Source organism: Notamacropus eugenii, chromosome 1 (genome assembly GCF_028372415.1).
Source record: "Notamacropus eugenii isolate mMacEug1 chromosome 1, mMacEug1.pri_v2, whole genome shotgun sequence".
Taxonomy (NCBI): Eukaryota; Metazoa; Chordata; class Mammalia; order Diprotodontia; family Macropodidae; genus Notamacropus; species Notamacropus eugenii.
Window position 1 is genome coordinate 679,407,121 of NC_092872.1, and position 22,857 is coordinate 679,429,977.

At 38.2% G+C, this 22,857-nt stretch overlaps 1 protein-coding gene across 1 annotated transcript; it reads left to right on the forward strand.

The window, feature by feature from the left end:
- Positions 1 to 2,348: 2,348 nt before the first annotated feature.
- LOC140521150 (uncharacterized) lies at positions 2,349 to 22,615 on the forward strand. Its single transcript, XM_072635893.1, has 6 exons — positions 2,349 to 2,506; positions 3,300 to 3,384; positions 5,188 to 5,279; positions 10,051 to 10,177; positions 10,511 to 10,606; positions 18,619 to 22,615. Exons 2-6 carry the CDS (start codon positions 3,351 to 3,353, stop codon positions 19,833 to 19,835), a joined length of 1,566 nt encoding a protein of 521 aa, XP_072491994.1. The 5' UTR covers positions 2,349 to 2,506; positions 3,300 to 3,350; the 3' UTR covers positions 19,836 to 22,615.
- Positions 22,616 to 22,857: the final 242 nt, after the last annotated feature.

Genomic DNA, 22,857 nt, shown 5'->3' on the forward strand with positions numbered 1-22,857 from the left:
GGGGAAGCAGGACTCCCCGACCCCGGGGTTTTAAGGACTGAGAGCAAAGCGGACAATCCCACCCCTCCCTCCACAATTCCACCCACAAATTGAGGATTTTTTTTTTTTAAGAATGGGGAAGGATTTAGAAGTTAAAAGGAAGGAATTAGTAGAAGGTGAGAGACTGAAGATTAAAGAAGAAAAGATTGATTAGGGGGGGAAATTTTCTGGAGAAAGTAGGAGGGCATGAGGGTACATGTGGAACTGTTGACCTTAGAGAGAATGGCCAGAGACCAGAGTAAAGCAGAAATTAAGATTGCTAATCAGGTATGCTATGCCTGTCGATACCAACCTCTATTTTCCTACAGAATAAAATTGCCAAGTTAGAAGGGGCTCCTGAAGTCAACTAGAAGTTGTAGAAGTACCATTTCACTTGTAGAAGTACCATTACAAAATACTGTAAGGATGGTTATTCAGCTTTCACTTGACCTCATATGATGGGGAAACTCACTTCCTCCTGATGTAGCCCTTTCCAGAATGACTTTACCTCTGCAACTTTTACACTTTTCTCCTAGAACGACTTTCTGGGACCACAGAGAAATATTATGCTTTCAACATGACTATTCTTTAAATACTTATGGATTTATAGGATCATCCTCTTTCAAAGTGATTTTATGTTTCAAAGATGATTTTAGTGGTTACTTAATCCTAATCTTGTTTTAGTGAAGAAAATGGGGTCTGAAGATGTTCAGTCCTTTGCAAAGGAACACAAAGGTGTAAAGTAAGCAAAGCTGAGTTTGAATCAAGGTTTTCTCATTCAAAATCCAGTACCTTTCCTCACTATACCAAGCTATTTGCTCTTCCACCTGGCAGCTCTTCAAATACTGGGAGATAATTATATTCCTACTGTATCTTTTCTTCAAGTTAAACATGCCCATTTCTTTCAACTGATCATCAGGTGGTATGGTTTCAAACCCTCTCACAGTTGTCATTGTATTCTTTTAGGTAATTGCCACATGTGAGTGTCCTTCTTAAAATGTGGCTTGTAGACCTGAAGACAGCTTCCTAGATATGATCTACCCAAGGCAGAGTACAATGAAAGACTAACTCTCCATTCTAGATACTGTGGATCTCAATACAGTCCAAGTTTACATTAGCTTTTTCAAGTGCCACATCAGATGGTTAAGTGTGTAGTCCTCTAAAATCTCTAAGTATTTTTGTTTATTACACTGGATGGGGATAGGGAGAAATGGCAAATGCAGAGACTTAGAACCGTAAGCTGCATCAATGCTTTTAAGAGACAAGTGAGTTTTGTTTTTATCATTGTGGTATTGAAGGATGACTAAAAATGGATTTCTTTCAAAGCTGTTCACTGTTGTGGAACCTCAATGCCATTAATTGCCTTTGGAAAATGGTTCAGACCCAGCAAAACCACTGAGGTTTATGAAAAGCACAGTTGTAGTGTTAGGATTGCTGGAGATTTTTCCACCTTGGGTGTATTAACTGGGCATTTCCTCTAGAACAATATCTCTGGGAGGTTGGTTAGGGGAACTTTCCAGGATTATCCTTTAAACATCTTATCTGTTCTGGACAGATTTGGTATTTCGTGTGTGTGTGTGTGTGTGTGTGTGTGTGTGTGTGTGTGTGTGTGTGTATGTGTGTGTGAGATTCTTCCTATATTAGGTGAATCTGTGATGACAAGGCCACATCCAAGTAGTATAAGGCTACATCTCTAATATAACTTCTCTTTGAGACTCTGATCCATCAATCTTGGGGGTGGTTTGAGAGCTCTATACTGAAGATTTTTCATTGGAAAAGTATCTAGTCATTGCTACATTTGTGTAATTATTTTAGAACCAACTGTGGGACAATAATGACTAGACCATAATTCATATGAAAAGACCAAAGGTTCACAAAGTAGTGAATGGTGAGACTAAAATGTTACATTTTGTATGAAGGATGGAGAAGATGTCAAAGGAGGTGATAGTACAGAAATACAGTGGAGACAGTGTTGATTGGAGCTTATGGACCTGTTTTCAAATCCAATCTCTGACACTGCTTGCGGGATCTTGGGAAAATCACAGAACCTCCCTGAACTTCAGTTTCCTCTTCCATAAAATGAGGGGATTGCCCTCTGAGGTCCCTTCCAGCTCTGAATCTATGACTGACTCCCTCGATATCATAAGGGAGGATGGTGTCACATACAAAAGAGAGGTCAGGGAGGATGAGGACAGAAAAAAAGCTACAGGATTTGATGATTTACACATTTTAGAGGCTTGAAAAGTGATACTGCCCAGGACGCTGAAGGAGACAGCACTTCCAGACTACAATTCCCACAATCCTTCGCGCCGCGGTTTATCCCTTAGACCCGGCTTCACTTCCCACAAACCCACTGACAAGACCCTGTTGGGTCGGAGCCGCGGGGATCCTCCAACCCTTTCGGGACTGGACGGCGGTTTGTGGGGTCCTCTAGGAAACGTAGTACGGGCTGGTGACAGGCGGCGGCGCAGGCGCAGCGAAGTCTCTGGTGGGCCTAGACTTGGCGCCCCTTTGTTTTCCCGCCCGCTCCTCGCGGCTTTTCTGGTCCCGGGCCCGCTACCCGCGACCCTCGCGCCTGTTGCGCCCAGGCGGGCCGGAGCTCGGAGCCCCGGGGGCGGGGTGAGAGGCCGACGAGGGAGGCGGGGCTCCTCGGCTCTGGGCGCCGAGCCGCCGGGACCGGGCCTTCTCGGGACCCAAGGGGGCTGCGTGTGTGTGCGTGTGTGCGTGCGTGTGTGTGCGTGTGTGTGTGTGTGCGTGTGTGTGTGCGTGTGTGTGCCCGCGCGTTTTTCACCTGTCGGTGTACAAGCATGAAGTAGGCCTGGCCTTTAGAGAGCTCCCGGTGCGTGCGTGCGTGTGTGTGCGTGTTTGTGTGTATGTGTGTATGTGTGTGTGTGGGGTGTGTAAATAAATACCGACGGGCCTAGAGCAGATTCCAGACCCTGAACGGAAGGTCACGAGGGTGGGTGGGGGCGAGGCGTGAGCCTCTTTGTGTGCCCCCGAGGGCAGAAGGCTGGTCAGCCCCACGTAATTGACAGCAGCCTCCCTCCCCTCCCCTCTCCCGAACCCCCGACCCCCCCCCCCAGGGCTGGGCGCCCCCGGGAGCTGAGCCCCAAAGAACAAACGCTGGTTCTAGTGGTCCCCATCCCCACCCCGCCCCGAGCACGCGTGACTGCCCCTGGGCCGTGGACCTTTCCAAGCCCCGCGGCCCCACGCTGCTCTCCCTGGGCTTGGGGCTGGGAGGCCCATGGAGGTGCTGAAATACGGCCTGATCTCTCTTTCAGGACTCCAGGAGTCTTCGTTTCCTGGAAACAGCTGGCGAACCAGCCGTGACCATGAAGGGTCTGGCCCAGGCGCTTGGAGGGAGAGGTGAGAATTTACCGAGGGCTGTGGGAGCCCTTGGGAGGGGATGGACTGTGAAGGGATCCACACTCATGGCTGAGGGCCATTCTTTTCCTCTTACGAAGCTCCCTGCTCTTTTCTGGGTTCTGAGCTGGAACCATCTCTGTCCCGGGATTCTAGAGCTACTTCTGCTGGAGCTGTGGAAAAATCGTTTTAAAAAGTTACTTCTTGGCCTTTTGGCTGCAATCAACTGAAAAATACTTTTTTCCCCTTCTCCCAGTTGAGAGAATATACAAATACATACATACATACACATACATACATACATACATATATATTAAAAAGGAACATTTACTAAAAAATATTGGAATTAGAAAAAAACCTGATGCACAAAATTACTGAAATGAATGTTTTTAGTGGGCAACTTTTGGACCCAAATTGAACTGAAAATCTTGCTTGAGAGTTGGCAGTCTCAACTTTCAGCAGGTATCTGTACTTGATTTATTGCTTGGGGTACTCCACCTGGCTCTACCTTCCCTACCTCCCTTTTCCCTTTAGACATCCTATGAGTCAAGGGAGAGTCTGAGTTAGGAGATAATGTCCCCAATGTACATTTAAATTGTATTATTAATTAATTATGTGGGAAAGACCATTGTAGTCATTATATATGTATATGTCTGCGTTTTTCTTTTGGCCAGACCTGTAATATTTGGATATAGTGAATTCCCTGTTTTGTAAATTCCTTCTAGAGATGTGGATTGGCAACCCATCTATAACTTACAGTCTTAAAAAAAGTTGCATGGGGTATTGAGATGTACTTGCTCTACTTTTTGTAGAATCTATGGAGCAGAGATCGTTCTCTTTTGTCCACTCCTATGATAGGGAACTTTCCAATTACCTTACTCTCTTTTAACTCTTATTTCCTAAGGCTTACTATCATCTCCATTTGTATAATGGAAACCTGAGACTCATTTCAAATTAGTGGTTCAACATGCCATAGTTATTTGACAACAGAATTAGGACCAGAAGTAAAACAGTAGAAAGAGTGCTTAATCAAGAATGAGAGAGAAGACATGAGTTCAAAAAGCCAAGCTATTCTATTTACTAGCTTTGAGACCTTGAACAAGTTGTAATTATCGAGCTGTAATGTGATGTAGTTGGAGTTCATGATCTCTAAGGTCCCCTGTAATTATGTTTGTCATCCTATGATGTTAGGTTTTTAGTCTTTCCACATTACTCCTCTGATAGTTAAATTAATTTGCATTTGCTAGAATGTAAACTGTGGGAGAGCAAGGACTGTGAATATTTTGTCTTTGGATCTCAGTACCTAGGACAGTGCTAGGCATGTATTAGGTACTTAACAGACACTTGCTGAGTACCTAGGACAGTGCTAGGCATGTATTAGGTACTTAACAGACACTTGTTGATTGCTTGATTGATTTAATAGTGGAACTCCTAGTTCTTAGAACTCAACAAATTGATTCTGCCCACATTCTCTGAGCCAAGCAGAGGGATTAGAGTAATTTTTTTTCATTAAATGAAACAGCGAGGCATAGAGACATTAGGTTACGTATTCTATATCACAAAGCACATAAAGTTGTGAATTGAGGCTGTGTGCCCTTACTCCCAGATTAGACAAATTTATTTGCCCTGGAACATGCTAAGATACATGGATACTATCTAGATTCTAGACAGGAATGTGGCAAAGGTTCTCTTTAGCCTACTTCTAAGGAGTATGAGGGTTACATTGAAATAGGATGTAATAATTTCTAGATCTTGGAAGCTACGAGATGGAACAGTTTTTCTTCATGATTCCCTTTTCTTTGTCAGATCTCCCTATTCAAGATTTTGTCTCTCTCCAAGAAAAGCCAACAGAGGAGCTGGGAAGACTGATATCTGGCCTGTCAAGAGCCAAAGCCCAGGTGAGTTGAGGGTTTCTTTCTCTTCTAGGAATTCAGGGTTCCAGAAGGTCAAAACATTTTCTTTTCTTCTCCTGAGCAAAATCCTATTTAGGAACATGAGCCCAAATTGTGCTCCTTCAGGAGACTAGAATATTCTCATGTAATGGAGAATTTTTCCAATTAACTTCTTTTGTATCTTCTTTTACTCTCACTTCTTTTTCTGTCCAATATCATAATATAATCTTGTGTATTAAACAGATTATGCAAGCCTGCTATGTGTATGCTAAAGTCAATGATTAAAACAAAAGAAGTATAGGAAGAAATAGTCCTTGCCCTAAAGAAACTTGTAGTTCCACTGAGTTTATGTTAGATTGGATGGCATCTGAGCTCTTTTCTAATAGTATACCACATAAACTCTTAATTGTAGTCACCCCAGTTTTCTTACTGGTCACCACAGATAACATTCATCAAGGTTCTAAGCATCTTGAGATTCTTACTTGAAATGCCTTCTGTGCCATTCTGTCCAAATTGAGTAGTTCAAACATCCTGAAGATCACCTCAAATCCTACTGCCTTCCAGAAACTTCTTTGCCCATTTGAACTCATACTGACTGATTTCCTTCTTTCTTCTCTGAATTCATACTGTTTTCTTTTTTAAATAAAACAGTCACTTTTGACTTTTCAAGTTTACTTCTTTTTTTGTAACTTCACTTGTAATAAAAGACTAATTATAATTTTTGTTGCTTCATGTGCAAAGACATTAACATAGAAAAAAGACTGAAAAATGAATGAAAAAATTATCCTTTACAACCTGTCCAAAGAGTAGTTAGTGAGCTTCTACTTGAGGACCTCAAGGACAGGGAAACCCTTTCATTCCATTTTCTTTTTAAATTTTCTTTCTTTATTTCTATTTCTCATAAATTTTCTAATCCTGGGTGCTCTCTTAATTCAGCCTAAGACTGATTTAGCTTTTGTGGCTATCTTGAAAGCAGAGTCTATGCTGTTTCTATCTTTATATTCCTAGTCCCTAAAACTTTTTTTTTTGCATCTAGTGCTTAATATGCTTAATAAATGTTTACTGAATATGAATTTAGGGAGTAGTAGGAGATAGATTGATTCTGTAGTATGAAGCCAGATTGTGGAGAACCTTAAATACTAGCCTAGAGTTTGGAGTATATCCTGGAAACTTTTGGTGTGAATTCTCTAACTTTGCACATCTTGAATTTCTTTTGAGCTACTTCAATTCTGCTTTGCTCATAGAGCATAGCATCTTTGATGAGGGCATGTCATGCTGGGCAGTCCTGTGCCAGTGTCTCCCATGTCATGCAATTAGTTCCAAAGCTTTTAAGAGAGACCTTGAGAGTGTTGTATCACTTGGCTGCCATGTGAGTACTTGTCTTGTGTGAGTTCTCCATAAAAGAGACTTTTTGGCAAATGTACTTGGCATTAGAACAATGTGGCCAACCTATTGGAGTTGTGCTCTCTGCAGTAGAGTTTGAATGTTTGGTAGTTTAGTTTGAGAAAGAATTTCGTCTGGTACCTTATTCTGCCAGGTGATCTTCATAATCTTCCTAAGACAATTCAGATAGAAGTGATTCAGTTTTCTGTGAAGGTACTGGTATACTGTTCAGATTACACAGGCATACAACAATGAAGTCAGCACAAAGGTTCTATAGACCTTCAGTTTGGTAGTCATTCTAATACTTCTCCTGTCCCATACTTTGCTTTGGAACTTCACAAAAACCGACCTAGTCCTGGCATTGTGTGCATCAACCTCATTGTCAACATGTATGTTCCTATAATGTGTACTTCCAAGGTAAGTGAACTTATCCACAGCATTCAATACTTCTCCATTTCCTGTAACTGATGTTTCCATGTATGAATGCTATGGTTCTGGAGAGATGGGCCGAACACTTTCATAATGTTCTTAATGGACCATCATCAATCAATGCTGAAGCCATTGACTGTTTATCTCAGGTTGAAGTCCATCCCTCTCTAGCCAGATTTCCAATTGACGAAGAAGTTTTGAATGCTATTAAGCTCCTCTCCTGTGGCAAAGCACCTGGCACTGATTCTATTCCAGTTGAGAATTATAAGGTTTATTGCTCATATAAAAGATGATTGAAATTTTCTGGGATTTTTATATATATGTGTGTGTGTGTGTGTGTGTGTGTGTGTATGTGTGTATGTACACATATATGTATGTATGTAGGAAAGTAGATTGTCCTGTCACAATCACATGGCTGTGTGTGTGTGTGTGTGTGTGTGTGTGTGTGTGTGTGTGTGTGTTTCTGTCTGTCTTACTCTTAGTCATTGCTGGCAAGATTCTTGCTGGAGTCCTCCTTAATAGACTGATCCTTCACCTGGAAGATGGTTATCTCTCTGGCTTCAGAAAGAGCTGAGGAATGGTTGTTATGATGTTTGCTGCCTGACAACTCCAGGAGAAACGCCAGGAGCAGAACAGAGATCTGTTTATAGACTATGTTCATTGATCTGACCAGGCATTTGATACTGTCATTTGTGAAGGCATATGGAAAACTATGTCAAAATTTGGTTGCCCAGAGAAATTCATCAATATGGTATGTCACTTTCATGATGGCATGCTTGACTGGGTTCTGATAATGGATGATGCTGTTGCACTTTCCCAGTCACCAATGGAGTGAAACAAGTCAGTGTGCTTGCTCACATGCTTTATAGCATAATGCTTTCAACTATGTTATCAGACACCTTGAATGAGGATGAACACCGAATCAAGGTGCACTGAGGGTAAATTATTTAACTTGAAAAGGCTACAAGATAAGACTAAAGTGGAGAGAGAATTGGTACATGATTTTTTGTTCACATGTGATTGTGCCCTTAATGCAGCCTTTGAAGCTAGGAAGCAACAAAGTATAGATCAATTCTCAGCTTTTTGTGCAAATTTTGGCCTATCAACACCAAGAAAATACAGGTGTCCCATTACTTCTAAAATAAAATATAGACTTCTCTGTTTGGCATTTAAAGTCCTTTCCTACCTGTCTTCAGCTTATTTTCCAGCCTTGTTATACATTATTCCCTTTCACAGAATCTATGATCCAACTCAACTAGCTTTCTTACTGTTTCTCTTTTATTTTTGGTCATTGTCAGTTTTATTGTAGTTTTATATGAAATACATTTACAGATATCTCCTCCTTTTTAACAAGATAAACAATGAGGTAAAACTAATAATAATGACATAGTGATTTTACTTGAAAGTGTGCATCTGTATTATCTCCCAATCTTCATTCTTTAAATGAGCAGAAATCTACTTTTCTTCTTCCTGCTCCCTTGTCATGGGAGAAAAGACTAGAAATAACCAAATTTCTTATAACAAATAAGCATAGTTAAACAAAACAAATTACCTAGTGGCTGTAAACAAAAACATACATTCTAATTCTGCATTGTAAGTCCATCACCTCTCTGTAATGGAAAGCATGTTTTATCATTGATCCTCTGGAATCATGAATGGCCATTTTATTGATCATATTTCTTATAACTCTCAGAGTTGTTTGTTTTTGTAGTGTTATTGTATAAATTATTCTCCTGGTTTTACTCATTTCATTCTTTTTTCAGTTTATAAATGTCCTCAATATTCATTTTCATAACACTAATGTTATAGTAAAAAATTATTCTGGTTCTATTTGCTTCACTTTGTATCAGTTCATATAACTTTTTCTTTTTTGAAGACATGTGTTTCCTCATTTCTTACAAAGCACAGTAGTATTCCATTGAATTCATATACCACAACTTATTTAAGCATTCCTTAAATATTGTATGTTTTCTTAGTTTCTAGTTTTTTTCTCACCACAAAGAAAGCTGCTGTATTTTTGTATGTAATGGACATTTTCCTTATTATTTGATCTCTTTTTTAGGGGTTGACAGGCTTTCTTGAGTGCCAAGAAATGTGTTCTCTCCTTACCTCTGCCTCTTAAAAATCTTTAGTTTCTTTTAAAGCTTAGTTCAAAAACCACTTCCTAGACAAAGACTTTCCTGACTGCTTAGAAGCTAGTCTCCCTGCTTCCCAAATTATCTTTAATTTGTTTTTGTGTTAATGTATTTGTATGTGCATAAGTTAATATCAAATTAAAAAAAATCAAATCATCATCATCATTTTAGCTAGTATTTATGTAGTGCTTACTACATGCTCAGCAGTAAGCAAGCAAGTGATTTACAAATATTCTTTAGGAAAATTGTCAGAATCAATCTAAGTGTATTTAAAACAAATTTTAGAAATCAATACAAGTTTTTTTTTTTATCAGTAGAAATTTTCAATATCAGATTTTCTTGTTTGTTTCATGAAATCTCCAGATATTTCAGGAACTCAAAGTCCAGATACTCAGTTACCACACCCATTAAGATAGATGTACAAAAAGAAAACATGAAACCCCCCCCCCCCCCCAACATGTACAGATGCACAGCTTTGAGATACAGGTGCTTATGTTAAAAAAGACCAAAACTAAAACATAATCAGAATCATAGAATTTGAGGATTTGTAGGACCTTATTGGCTGCTAGTATGACCTATACATGAAGGGAATCCTTACTATAACATTCCTGAGAAGTAGTTATCCAGTTTCTTTTTGAAGAATTCTACCTCATGAGGCATCCCATTCCTTTTTTGGACAGCTCTAATTATTAGTTTTTCCTGACATCAAACCTAAGTTGACCACTTTACAAATTCTGCCTCTTGCTTCTGGCTCTGCCCTCTGGATCTCCTCAATCCTCCTTGAGACCATTTTGGGAGATGGTTGAATAGAAATGTCTTTGATTTTTCAGGAGTCATTGACTTTCAAGGATGTTGCTGTGAACTTCACCCGGGAGGAGTGGAGGCACTTGGACCTTGGTCAGAGGGACCTGTACAGGGAAGTTATGCTGGAGAACTATAGGAACCTGGTCTCATTGGGTATGATATCTATTTAATATTCAGAAACTGTAAACAAAGTGCATTTATGTCTCCAGTTGTTAAAATATGTGAAACTTCTAAAATACTTACTGAATTTAGGCTTTATTTAAAGCAGTTAAAAGTTCTTGGTTACCTTTTGTGAGATTGTGACATTATTTTTGGTTAATAGGTGAAAGACCTTTTTATTGTACAGAAATTAAAATGGGAAACTACTTTGTGTGTCTGTGATATTTTACTGCTTTTTGTTCTTCAGTATCCTTAAGAAGAAAAAAGATGGAAATGAATTCTGGGATTATGTGAACATCTAATTTCTGTGTCTTTCTTTTTGAACAGGACATCACATTGCCAAACCAAATATGATTACCCAGTTAGAAAAAGGAAAAGAGCCATGGATGGTAGAGAGTGGAACCTCAAGATGCACTTGTTCAAGTAAGTGGAAAATAAAAACCAAAAAGAAAAAGAAAACAACAGGGAAATTGGAGGAAGGATAGGTAAATCATAAAGGGTGTAATATTGGAAATTATTGGGTTGTCTACAGCCTTTCTTAGACCTGTGGAAACTAGTGGTGCCATTTACCACATTCCACCAGAGCCCTGAACTTCATCTCAAATTATGGAAACTTAGAGTTGGGAGTCACCTTAAAAGTCACTTTAATTCCCCACCCAATGCAAGAATCTCTTCTGTAATATTCCTGACAAGTGAATGCTACCAGGGACAAAGATCTCACTCCTTTGCCTATTCCATTTCAATTACTAGAGAATGCTTTATGTTGTGCTGAAATCTTCTTCCCTATAATTCTCACTCTGATCTTGTTTTACTATATATAAAAATGTAAGCCTAATCCTTCTTTCACATAATAGTCCTTCACATTTATGGGGAGAATGATAGTCTTCTCCTTATCTATGCTTCTTTTATACTTGCTTCTGGTATCAGAAGAGTTGTTACTTATCCTCTTTAAACTGAACTCTTCCTATAATTCCCATCCCTTCCTGCCTTCTTGACCTTCTGATTCTTGTCTCATTCTCTGTCACCTTCCTTCTTTCCTTTCTTTCATTGCTTTCCCTGCTGATCTCTTCAGTCTTACAGCCTTTCTGTAAAGGCTTCCCTTTCCATACTCTTCTTAACCCCTTCCACAAGGCCCTTTCCCCCACACTTCCCAGAATAGTTATTTTCAATGTCTTCACTGATTTTCTTCTTGCAGAAGTGATCATCTTTTCTGAGTCTTCATGTACCTTTTATTTGACATGTTGAACACTGGTTTGAAGCCTTTCTTTCTTTGTGCAGTAAGGCACTATCTTGCAGTTGGGTTTGAACCTTTTGGCATGGCATTCTTTAGGTAACAGGAAGTACTTGATCAGTGAGAATCATACTCACTAATCAACCAACATTAACAGCCAGTAACTTTCTAGCAAAATATGTTCTGGGGTTTAGGGATTTACAGCTGTTAATTGAGAGGTAGTATGGCGTTATAATTTTAAGTCAAGAAGGAGCAAAGGTCCTGGCAATATGCAACACAGCTAGAACTATACTTTCTTTAGCTTCTGTCAAAGGATATTAGATCTGTTTTAATCAGTGTCTTGTTTTGGCAAGGTCTGACATTGGTAATGTCATTGTTGTGCTCCTTCCCTTCACCCTCTCTCACCTTTTCCCAGCATGCTGAAAAGGGTATTTTGCAGAGTACAGACTGTATAAGATTCTGTAACTGAGATGCTTGTGCAGAACTTTGGACCCGGAGGAGCCCCACCACAGCAGTGTCTTGGATCGTTTCCTCAGCTGACCCTTTGTGAGTTTTTGTGTCTATCTCTGGGTCAGTGGCTCTGATGTTGGTATTCAGGACATATATTGTATCCTTTTCCTGGGACATATGGTGACTCCTTGGGGGGAGGCCCTTGATAATTTGTCTCTTTATTTGGGTGGTTGGAAAAAGTCAGGGAACTGGTTCTAACTGGTCAGGTTGGGATGGGCAATGGGTAGTTGGCTTGGCTAATTTTGGTGGCATCTGAGAATATGTGAGGCTAACCTGGGAAAGAAGAAAGTTCCTCCTGTACTGCTATAGTCTCTTCTTACCTCTGTCTCTTTCCTTTTCACATTCTTCTTTTACTTTTTCAGACTTCTAATTTTAGGCATCCTTTAAGGCTTTATCACTAGCCCTTATCTCTCTCTACAGAGATATAGGATGCCTTCAACTGTTCCTTCTGTGCTGATAAACTCAAATATATATTTCTCTCTTGGCTATTTCACCTCTATTTCAGGCTTATCTTTTCAGTTACTTTTAAGACATTTTTACTTGGAATCCTGTTGTTTCCTGAAACTCAACATGTAAAAAATTGAACTTATATTTATATTCTGGATCCAGTCTCAAATTCTGCATTTCTGATTAGAGACCACTAGACCAGTCTTAAATGGGATTTATTTTGAATATTCTGTATTTTTGTCCCTTTTGTTCAGTCTGTTTCAAGTCCTACTATTTTCTTCCTTTGAAATATTCCCCAAGATTTATCCCTTAGTGTCCATTTGACCACCAACCTTGTAGGCATGGTCCATATCACTTCATTACTGGATTAATGAAATTCTTATTTGACCTCCCCAACAATCCCGTTTTGTTCTGCTGACAAATGACTTCCAAGCCAGCATGAGTACTGTAGCTATTAATTTGTAACTCTGTAAAGATTACACAGAAAACAGGAATAGAAACACCATCTCTGTGCCCCACACTGATTAGGAGTCTTTGAACCTCAAGTATAGAATCAGTTGAGGCAATGGTTTTTTAGAACTGAGGAAGTAAAGGGCAGAGTGGATGTTGGAACGGGTCTTTCTATTTCAAAAGTTTACAGTGCCTTCCTGTCGGAAAGGCAGCATGGCATAGTGGCTAGGACACTGGTAACACAGGAAAACCTATGTTCAAATCCTTCCTCAGACATTTACTTCACTAACTATGTGAACCTGGGCAAGTAGCTCTTTTTGCCTCAATTTCCTCTTTAAAATTGGAGTTTGGATTCTGACTTGTTAGGTTCCTACAAGCTCTAAATCTTTGAACCTGTTGTCAGTTTTCACATTTAAATTTTATTTTGCTTTATTGTCCCCCAAACAACTTTCATTCCAGTAAGTATTATCATCTTCTCTAGAAGCCATGGGCCTTTAGAACTGTGGCTGTTGCATATGTTCTGCACTGTTTCTGAAGTGCCGCTTTCTTCCCCTCTGCCTATCTCAGTTCTTCCCATCCTTTAATGCCTACCTAATTCTGCCTTCTCCATGAAACCTTGTCTAACTCTTCTATTTTCTGAATTTCTAGACCAGTTATTGTCCATGTGATATAAGATGAAGTTCTTAATGACTTTATCTTGTACTTTAATTCTTTGACAGAGCCATGATGATAGGGAAACTTCCTACACTCCTTGCAAATTGAAACTCCAAGATATATTTCTCTCTTGGCTATCTCACCTATATTTCATTTTTGCCTCCTCACTTTTGTGATTCTTGCCCATATACTTCCACAAATTCATTTTAATTACATATCCATTTACCAAATAGCAGTGCTGAGGATATACCAACAAAAATGAAACAGTCCCTGCTTCCAAGGAGCCTTGTATTCCATTTTTGAGAAAGATTTCAGCACGTATGCACATAAAGTGCAGGAAAATTGAGGAGAAAGAGAGTACTAACTTCAAGGGGGAATCAGGGAAGGTTTTATAGAGGAAGTAACACCTTATGTGAACCTTGAAGGAAAGATTTTGAGAGGCAGATGAAAAGGGAGTACATTCTAGGAATGAAGAATGGTTTGTGAAAATTAAAAGAGGTAGGAGATGGGCTATCAGGTTCAGAGAGTGACTAGTAGTCCAGTTAGGTTGGAATATAGCAGTTGTGAAGAGGAATGTTGTGAAATCATGCTAAGCTACTTGAACAGTGACTACTTTTTAATTTTGTTTCTTTCTCCTGTGATTAGGACAATACTTGGCACATAGTGAGTGCTTAATAAATGCTTGGTGACTGACTGACTGAATCTGGCAGTAATGGTAGATAGGAGCCAGGTTGTAGATATCTTTAAGTGATAGGCTAAGGAATCTGTATTTTATCCCATAGACATTGGGAAGCCAGTAAATATTTTCTGAGCACAGGAGTGATATGGACATACTTGCTCCTTAGATAAATTATTTTGGCAGTTATGAGAAAGTTAAACTTAAGACTGGAGAACCTGGAATCAGGGAAACCATTTAGGAGACTATTACAATAGTTCAGGTGAGATGAAGGTTTGAACTAGGGTAGTAGCTATATGAGTAAATGGAGAGATGCTATGTAGGTAGAACTGACAAATCTTGGCAACTGATTAGAATAGGGGATGAGAGAGAGTGAAGAGTCACAGTTGAGGTGAATTTGAGTGATTTGGATTATAGTAGTCTCAATAGAAACATGAAAAATTGAAGGAAGAGAAGTTTCGGACAAGTTAAATTTGAGATGCCAATGGAACATCTTGAAATTGTCAAGTAGGCAGTTGATAACATAACTGAAGTTCAGTATAGTGTTAGATAGCTTAGGATCATTTACAAAGATATGTAAATTAAACCCACTGGAGTTGAAATCTTCAGGGGAGTTTATATAGAGAAAAAGAGGGTCTAGGAAAGAGTCCTGAAGAATGTCCATAGTAAGGGTGCAGTGATGATTAAGGAAAGGAATGGTAGACAAATGGGAAGAAAACCAGGAAAGAAAATTTCATGAAAGTGAAAGAAAAAGAATGTTTAAGACAGTGGGATGGTCAGCAGAATCAAAAGCTTCAGGGAGGTCAACTTAGTTGAGTTAGTGGATCTATCCTTTATGCTGGAGACCTCCTGGATATTTTATTATTTCAAAGTTTTCATTGTAATACTCAGGTTTTCTCTCTGGCATCCCTTGCTCTCACTACATGACTGACCACCTCCCTTTTCTATCCATAGAAATGATGTTAATATGATATCTTTTATACTATATAATCTCCTATGTTCTTTAATTTTTTATGTATGTTGGTCTTTAACAAATATTCATTTTCTTCTAGGAACTAAGAATCTAGTTGGAAATTCAAGACAGATACACAAATTTTTAAAATACTGGATATTTAAGCATAAAAATATTTAGGTAACAGTGCAAGAGAATATTATATGATCGGTTGACAAAATGTTTGATGTAATCAATCAGCAAGTATTTGTTAAGCATTTTCTTTATGTCAAGCACTGTACTATGTTGTAGAGATTCAAAGACAGACTAAAATAGTTCCTGACTTCAAGGAGCCTGTTTTGTAGGCATGTAAAAATACATGAAGAATAGATGGAAATCAGCCTTAGATAGAAAGGCTTTAGCAGTTGAGTAGACTGGAAAAGACCTCCAGGAAGAGTTGACAATTGAGCTAAGAAACCAGAGATTCTAAGAGGCCAAAGTTAGAAGGCAGAACAGCCATTGCAAAAGCTCAGAGATGATAGATAGAGTGTCATGTTGGAGGAATAGCAAATAGACTAGTATTACTAGACAGAAGATTGTGTAGAGGGGACTGATGTGTAAAAAGATTGGAAAGGTAGGAAAGGTCCAGGTTGTGGACAAAGCACTTCATATATGATTTTGGAAGTAATAGGGAACTACTGGTTTTATTGGGTGTAGAAGTATAAGGTATTGTGGCATGGTTAGAACTATACTTTATGAAAATCACTTTGGTAGCTGTGTGAATGGATTGGAGTGGGAAGACACTTGATTGCAAGATCAGTTAGATTATTGCAGTAATATAGATCAGAGATGGTGAGGATCTGAATTTTGGAGATAGCTGTATGAGTCATTGTGAAGGTAAAAAGGATAAAGATTTAGTAACTAACTGGATATGTGGACTGAGTGAGGATAAGGAGTCAAAGGTGACACAGACCTGGAGCTTGTGAGACTGGGAGGATGGTAATGTCATTGCCAACAATAGGAGAGTTTAGGGTTTTGAGGAAAAGATAATTTTATTTTGGATGTGTTAAGTTTGAGATTATCATGGGATATCCTACTTAAAACTTTAGCAGTACTAGAGCTTAGGAGAGAAACCAGGGCTGGATATATAGATCTGGAAATCTTCATGTAAATCATTCAAGGGGATAAATTCAGCAGAACGTCTTGAATGTCTTCTGTGTTCAAAACATTGAGCTATATTCTATGGGCAATATAAAGAAGAAGAATACATAATCCGTGCCCTCATGGAGCTTGCAGTCCCTTACAAGTAATCAGATGTGAACAGATATAGTTATTATACAAGGCATAACGTTAAAAGACAAGGGAAGTCTGTGGACTGAACTGGGTAACATAAGTTGAACACCAAAGTGTATTTAGAATTTGAACAATTTAAGAGGGAGGGAAGAGCATGTTTCACATGAGGAGTCAGGAGTTACCACATGTAGGATCATTAGGATACTGTCTTGACTGGAGTATAGAGTACTTGTGGAGGAATGGAAGAAAAATTTCAGTTGGGATTTGGAGACTTTGTTTTGTGATGTTCATAAGCTAAGGACTGTGGACATCATCTTTTAGTTATTAAAGGTTTTTCAAAGAGACATGACATTATGTTGTAGTAGAAAGAATGTTGGATTGGGAATTAGGAGAGACCTGTGCTGAGATTCTGCTCTGACATTTACAAATTGTATGACCAGGTTTCAGTTTCTTCATCTGTGAAATGGAGTTATTAATAGCTCAAGATTATTTTGAGGATGAAGTGAAAAAAGAAATATAAAGTGCTTTGTAAACCTCTATAAAAATACAGCTATATAAATGTGAATTATTGATTTGGATTTTTTTTGGCAGGGATGGCAGTTGGTGGTTGGCAGTGTTGGTCAAATGAGGAGCACACCAGTAACGATTTATATAGGCATCTAGGACCAGCAAACCAGGCTTAGTCAGAAGTTGATCAAATATTTACAAATGAAATTAAAACAGAGGTTAGGATTTTTGGTACAAATGGTTAACCAAAATGTCGCTTAATAGTTAGAGTAGGTGAGGGTTCTTACTCTAGGAAGTATAAGAGAACAAGAACAAAATATTACTGATTAAAATGTAAAAATGAGCCTCATTCTGGGACAATTATAGTTGTGTGTTCACTCCTTTGTACATAATTCTTGATAGATATAAATGACTGGTCACTTAAATTTGCATAGAAAATATTTGTAGAGGTCAGGATAATTATAGCAGTAGATGGGCTCTGACTGTATTTAGTCTATGAGCACTTATTAAATGCTTGCTATATGTCAGGCACTCTGCTAAGTGTTGGATATTAAAACTTCCAAAGAGAAAGTTCTTGCCCAGGACGCTCACTTTCTGCTAGCATAGTACAGGAAAACTGCAGTGTTCTTACAAACATGAAATTGTTGTTTATCAAGGATTACTTTGGTAGTGGTGGTGTGTAGGTTTATTTGGAGGGGGAAAGTGATTAGTGACAGGAAGACTAATTAGAAGCCTTTTACAGTTTAATTCACCAAACATTTATTAAGATTTTAGAAATAATGAACTTATATTTCCATAGCACTTTAAGATTTGCAGAACATTTTCCTCACCATAACCCAGTGAGGTAGTTCAAAAATTATTACCTTCATTTTGCAGATGAGGAAACTAAGATGGATAGATTAAGTGAATTGCTCCCTGTTCACAATTAATAAATGTCTGAGGCAGGATATTTATTGAGGCAGGATGTTAAGGGACTGTGCCACACTGGTATAAAATAGCTTACTTATGTAGTGTTTTATAATTTTAAAAAGAATTTTCCTTAGATCAGAGATTTATTACCTTTTCTGAGTCATAGACCCCTTGGGCATTCGGGTGAAACTTTGACCTCCTTCTCAGAATAATGTTTTTAAATGCATAAAATAAAATATATAGGATTACAAAGGAAACTAATTATATTGAACTATAGTTAAGAAATATTTTTTAAAAGTTCACAGATCCCATGTTAAGAACTTCTGCCTTAGTTATTTTAGTTAATACTTATAAAACCCTGTGAAGTAAAATCTATAGGTAGATAGAACACTTATTACAAATGAGGAAATTTATATTCACAGGGATTGTTATTTTTCTAGGGTTACATAGATGGCTACTGAGTTGTCTGACTCCAAAGTAGGTATTCTTGCCACTGTAACATAGTGAGATGATGAAGAACTGAGAATCTGATGATAATCTGCCACCTTTAATCTTGATTTCTCCCTAGATATTTTCTGCTAGCCATTCTGTGCTTAAAGATGGTCACTCATCATATCAACCACACTGGTTTGGTGGGTTCTTTATATTCACCTTTCACATTGCATCATTCCTACCTATAATCATGTCTATCTCTCTTTATTGCTATTCCTTTCCCTTTCTCTCCCCAGAATTTTAAAGAATACTTTACAAAGTAGAAAAAGTCAAATATGCCTTGTACTTGTTATCAGTTTCATTTTCCCATTCTTATTGCATTTCATTTTTTTCAGACAGGGAAATTAGGCCTGAAGCCAAAGATTCAACTCCAAAGGAAGGCATTTCCAAAGAGAACTCACACCAGGAAGGAATGACCATGAGTGGTCCCTGGTCTTCCAAATTAGGAAAAACCTGGGAATGTGATAGCCAATCAAATTGTCAGGAAAGGCAAATGAAACAAGTGGAAGTTACCCAGAAGAAAAACATCACTGAAAAGAGACCCCCTAAATCTAATAAATCTCGAGTAAGCTATAGTCTGAACTCTGCCACTGCTTCTCAGGAAGTTTCTATAGTAGAGAACTGTCATAAATGTGACATATGTAGAAAGAGCTTCAAAGAGAATTCTGGCCTAGTTAAACATAAGAGAATTTGTTCAGGGAAGAAACGCTTTGAATGTAATGAATGTGATAAAGCTTTCAGCCAGCGTGCGCATCTTATTCAACATCAAAGAATTCATACTGGAGAGAGACCCTATGAATGTAATGAATGTGGTAAAGCTTTTAGACGGACAATAGACCTTACTCAACATCAGAGAATTCATACTGGAGAAAAACCCTATGAATGTAATCAGTGTGAGAGAGCTTTCAGCCAGCGTGCACACCTTATTCAACATCAGAGAATCCATACTGGAGAGAGACCCTATGAATGCAGTGAATGTTCAAAAGCCTTTAGCTGGAGTACACACCTTACTGAACATCAGAAAATTCATACAGGAGAGAAGCCCTATGAATGTAATGAATGTGGGAAAGCATTCCGAAAAAGTACAGACCTTAATCGACATCAAAGAATTCATACTGGAGAGAAACCTTATGAATGCAGTGAATGTGAGAAAGCTTTCAGTCAGCGCGCACATCTTACTCAACATCAGAGGATTCATACTGGTGAGAAACCCTATGAATGCAATGAATGTGGGAAAACCTTCAGATGGAGTACACACCTTACTCAACATCAGCGAATCCATACTGGAGAGAAACCATATGAATGCAATGAATGTGGGAAAACTTTCCGTCGGAGTACTGAACTTACACAACATCAAAGAATTCATACTGGAGAGAAGCCATATAAATGTAATGAATGTGAGAAAGCCTTCAGCTGCAGGACACACCTCATTCACCATAAAAGTACTCATAGTGGAGAGAAACCCTATGAATGCAATGAATGTGGTAAGACCTTCAACCGTAGTTCATCTCTTACTCAACATCAGAAAAGCCATACTGGAGAGGAGCCCTAAACATATAGTGAATGTGGAAAAATTTCTTATGAGAGATGATCTGTCACATCAAAAAATTCACATTTGGCAAGTGTTAGAGTATAGGCATCTAATATTCGTATGCTTTTAAGAATAAAAAAGTAACATGACCAGTATTAACCAACCCATCATAAAAAAGAAGATAACATGCTAGAACATGAAATATAGGCCAATTTGAGGTAAAAAACTCCAGGTTTGACTGCCTTGGCTTTCTTGACACTGCAGCTCATGATGACATTTTGTCCCCACCCTCCCATCCCATTTTTTTTCCTGCTTGCCTATAATTATATTTAACATTGTCTGAATCCCAGACTTCAACTTTTATTGTCTCTGTGTGGTATAATTCCTCTGTTCCTCTAGTTTTACCTTGTGACTGATTATTTAACTTTCACTTAATTATTGCTTTTCCTGATTCTGGTGCCTAACTCATTCTTCCGTGCATTGAACAGTATTTTTTAGTGATATAAGCCTGGCTGTTAAACCTTGCCTTGCTAGAGTTGGCTGACTGAATATAACAGAGACAACACCTATGAAAATATTGGGTGTGGGAACACTTTCAGCCAGTATACCTTACTTGATATCAGAAAAAACTATACCAGAGAGAAATATAAGCATATTGAATATATGAAAGGGCTTCAGAAGTAGCTCAACTTTTGATAAATGTTAGTATGTTCTTATTGGAGAGAACTCCTGTGAAGATAATGAATGTTTGGAACCCTTCTACCACAGTATACAGCATCAGTTAAGTTATACTGATGAGGAATCCTGTATATACAATGAATAAAAGTCTTCAATTGTTGTTTATCCTTCATCTCACATTGGAGCTTTCACAGTGGAGAGTAATCATGGTAAAGTTACTGGATGAAGGGGAAATCTTTCAGACTCATCCTTTGGTTCAGTAACCTGTAGTCAAGATTTCAGTTTGTCAACATCTCTTGATTTTATTTGGTATATTTGAAAGTATGGGCTCAGCACTGGTATGTTATCTTCCATTAAACAACCAGCCTAGGTAAGTTCACAGAAGACCATCAGCAGAAAGTTGATTATTGGGTGAAAAACTAATTTGGTGACAAAACTCATGAAGACTAAGTGTAGAAGGATTGCAGACTTCAATGTGGGAATCATGGATCTTTGAAATATTGATGTATTTAAAAGATGAAAGTATTTTTTTCCTTTTTTTATTTTTCTCTTAAACATAAATTTGCTACAACCAGCTAGCAAATCTGAGTGTGCTGGTCTGTTTACTCAGAAACAACCATTAAGTTCAAGATTTCTGGAAATACAGGAATTTGATCGCTAAAGCAACTAAAGCTTTTGAAACAAAGAAAACAGTGGGACTTGAAAAATTTTTGGAGCAAAGGAACTGAACAGTTTGTTTTTACATTTGTGGCAGGTTCCCTTAGTGGAAAATTGAAATGACTTAAGTTTAGTATTATCACATGAGAGCAATGTTATAATGTAGGGTCGGGAATGAAGATCCCTGACCGGGTGACTGTTGTCCAAAGTTTTTTATATAAGTGATTTCAAATACTATATTTAATCAATTATAAATGCTACAGATGCATGATATCAAGTTTTCTAAAGTGTATATAGGTTGTTAAGTAGGGCAACTTAGTAATGTATCATCTAAAATTGTATTTGATATGAAAATTTCTTTTTGTTCAGACCTTTGATTTCATTAATGTAGAGAACTCCCTGTGTAGAATATAACCCTGATGATGCAGATCAACAACTTGTTTTTAACTTGTAGAGAGGTACCTGGGAAACTGAGAGATTAGGTGACTTGTCTATGGTCCCATAGCTAGTATGTTCCAGAGGCAGGTCTTGAATTTAAGTCTTCTAGCCTCCAAGACCAGCCACTCTCTCTATTACTTCTTACTGTCTTTCTGGCTTTTTTTTTTTTTTTAAATTTCTATCTTATTTTATGTGGCAGTAAGTGAGAAGGTGAAGAAACACTTTGCCTAGGGTCATGAATTTCAGAAGGATTTCTTTTTGGAATATTTTCACAGATACTTCTAAAAAGGTTTTTGGGCAACTTAAGGGGATTTTGGTGACTTTTCCAGAAAGTAATCCAGAAACTTATTTTTCTATCCATTTTTATTCACTGTAATTTTTTTTCTTTTAACAAGCATAGGGATTTATGTGAGAGCTTGGCGTAGTGGAAAGAGTTTGCATCAAAGTCAGGGAAATCTGAATTAAACTCATGCCTCCTACAGATTCAGGCTATGTAGCCCTGGGCAAATTACTTAGCTTTTCAGAGCTGGAGGCAACTTTCTAAGACTATAGGTTGCAGAATTGATTGGTGCCAGTCTTCCCTGATAGAAGAAATATCCTAGAGAGTACCTTACATTGATGAAATCACAGGTCCCTTCTTGTCCCTGGCATTTGAGATCAAATTAGTCATTCTAATTTGAAAGCAAGATGATTTTCTGTAACTTGAGGAACCATCTCATTACTAGTTAACTCTCATCATTTTCTTTGTCATGCCTCACCAATGAAAGGATGGGCATGATTAAAGGCAGCTCACAAACAGAACAGTTATAAAAAAACAAAACAAAACAGTGCTTATTGTGGTTGTGTGTAAACCCTACAGAAATTGTTTTTTCCTTTCTAAACTTCCCCCTTTCCCCCCAACCTCCCATTTTTGGTTATATATGTGGTGCATTTGTATGGGTTTAATGCTTCTGAAATAGTTTAGTTCATTTCCCCATGTTAATGCCTTTCCTTTTTACTGATTTTGATTATAGATTGTTCTCTTTATATTGGTGATATACCAGCCTTGGTTTGTTTGCATACTTTTACTTGTTGGAGTATTGTTATTCTTTTTGGGCTGTGATAACCTTTTTTTGCTTTATCCATCTCACTTCTGTATCCTCCTTAGTGGGAGGGAAGGGAGACACTGATAATCCTAGGGCTATCAGCAGATATAGAGAGAAATGGATGAAATATATCACCATACTTCAGGTACAGGTGGATTGAATATAATTAGAAAATGGCAGCTCAT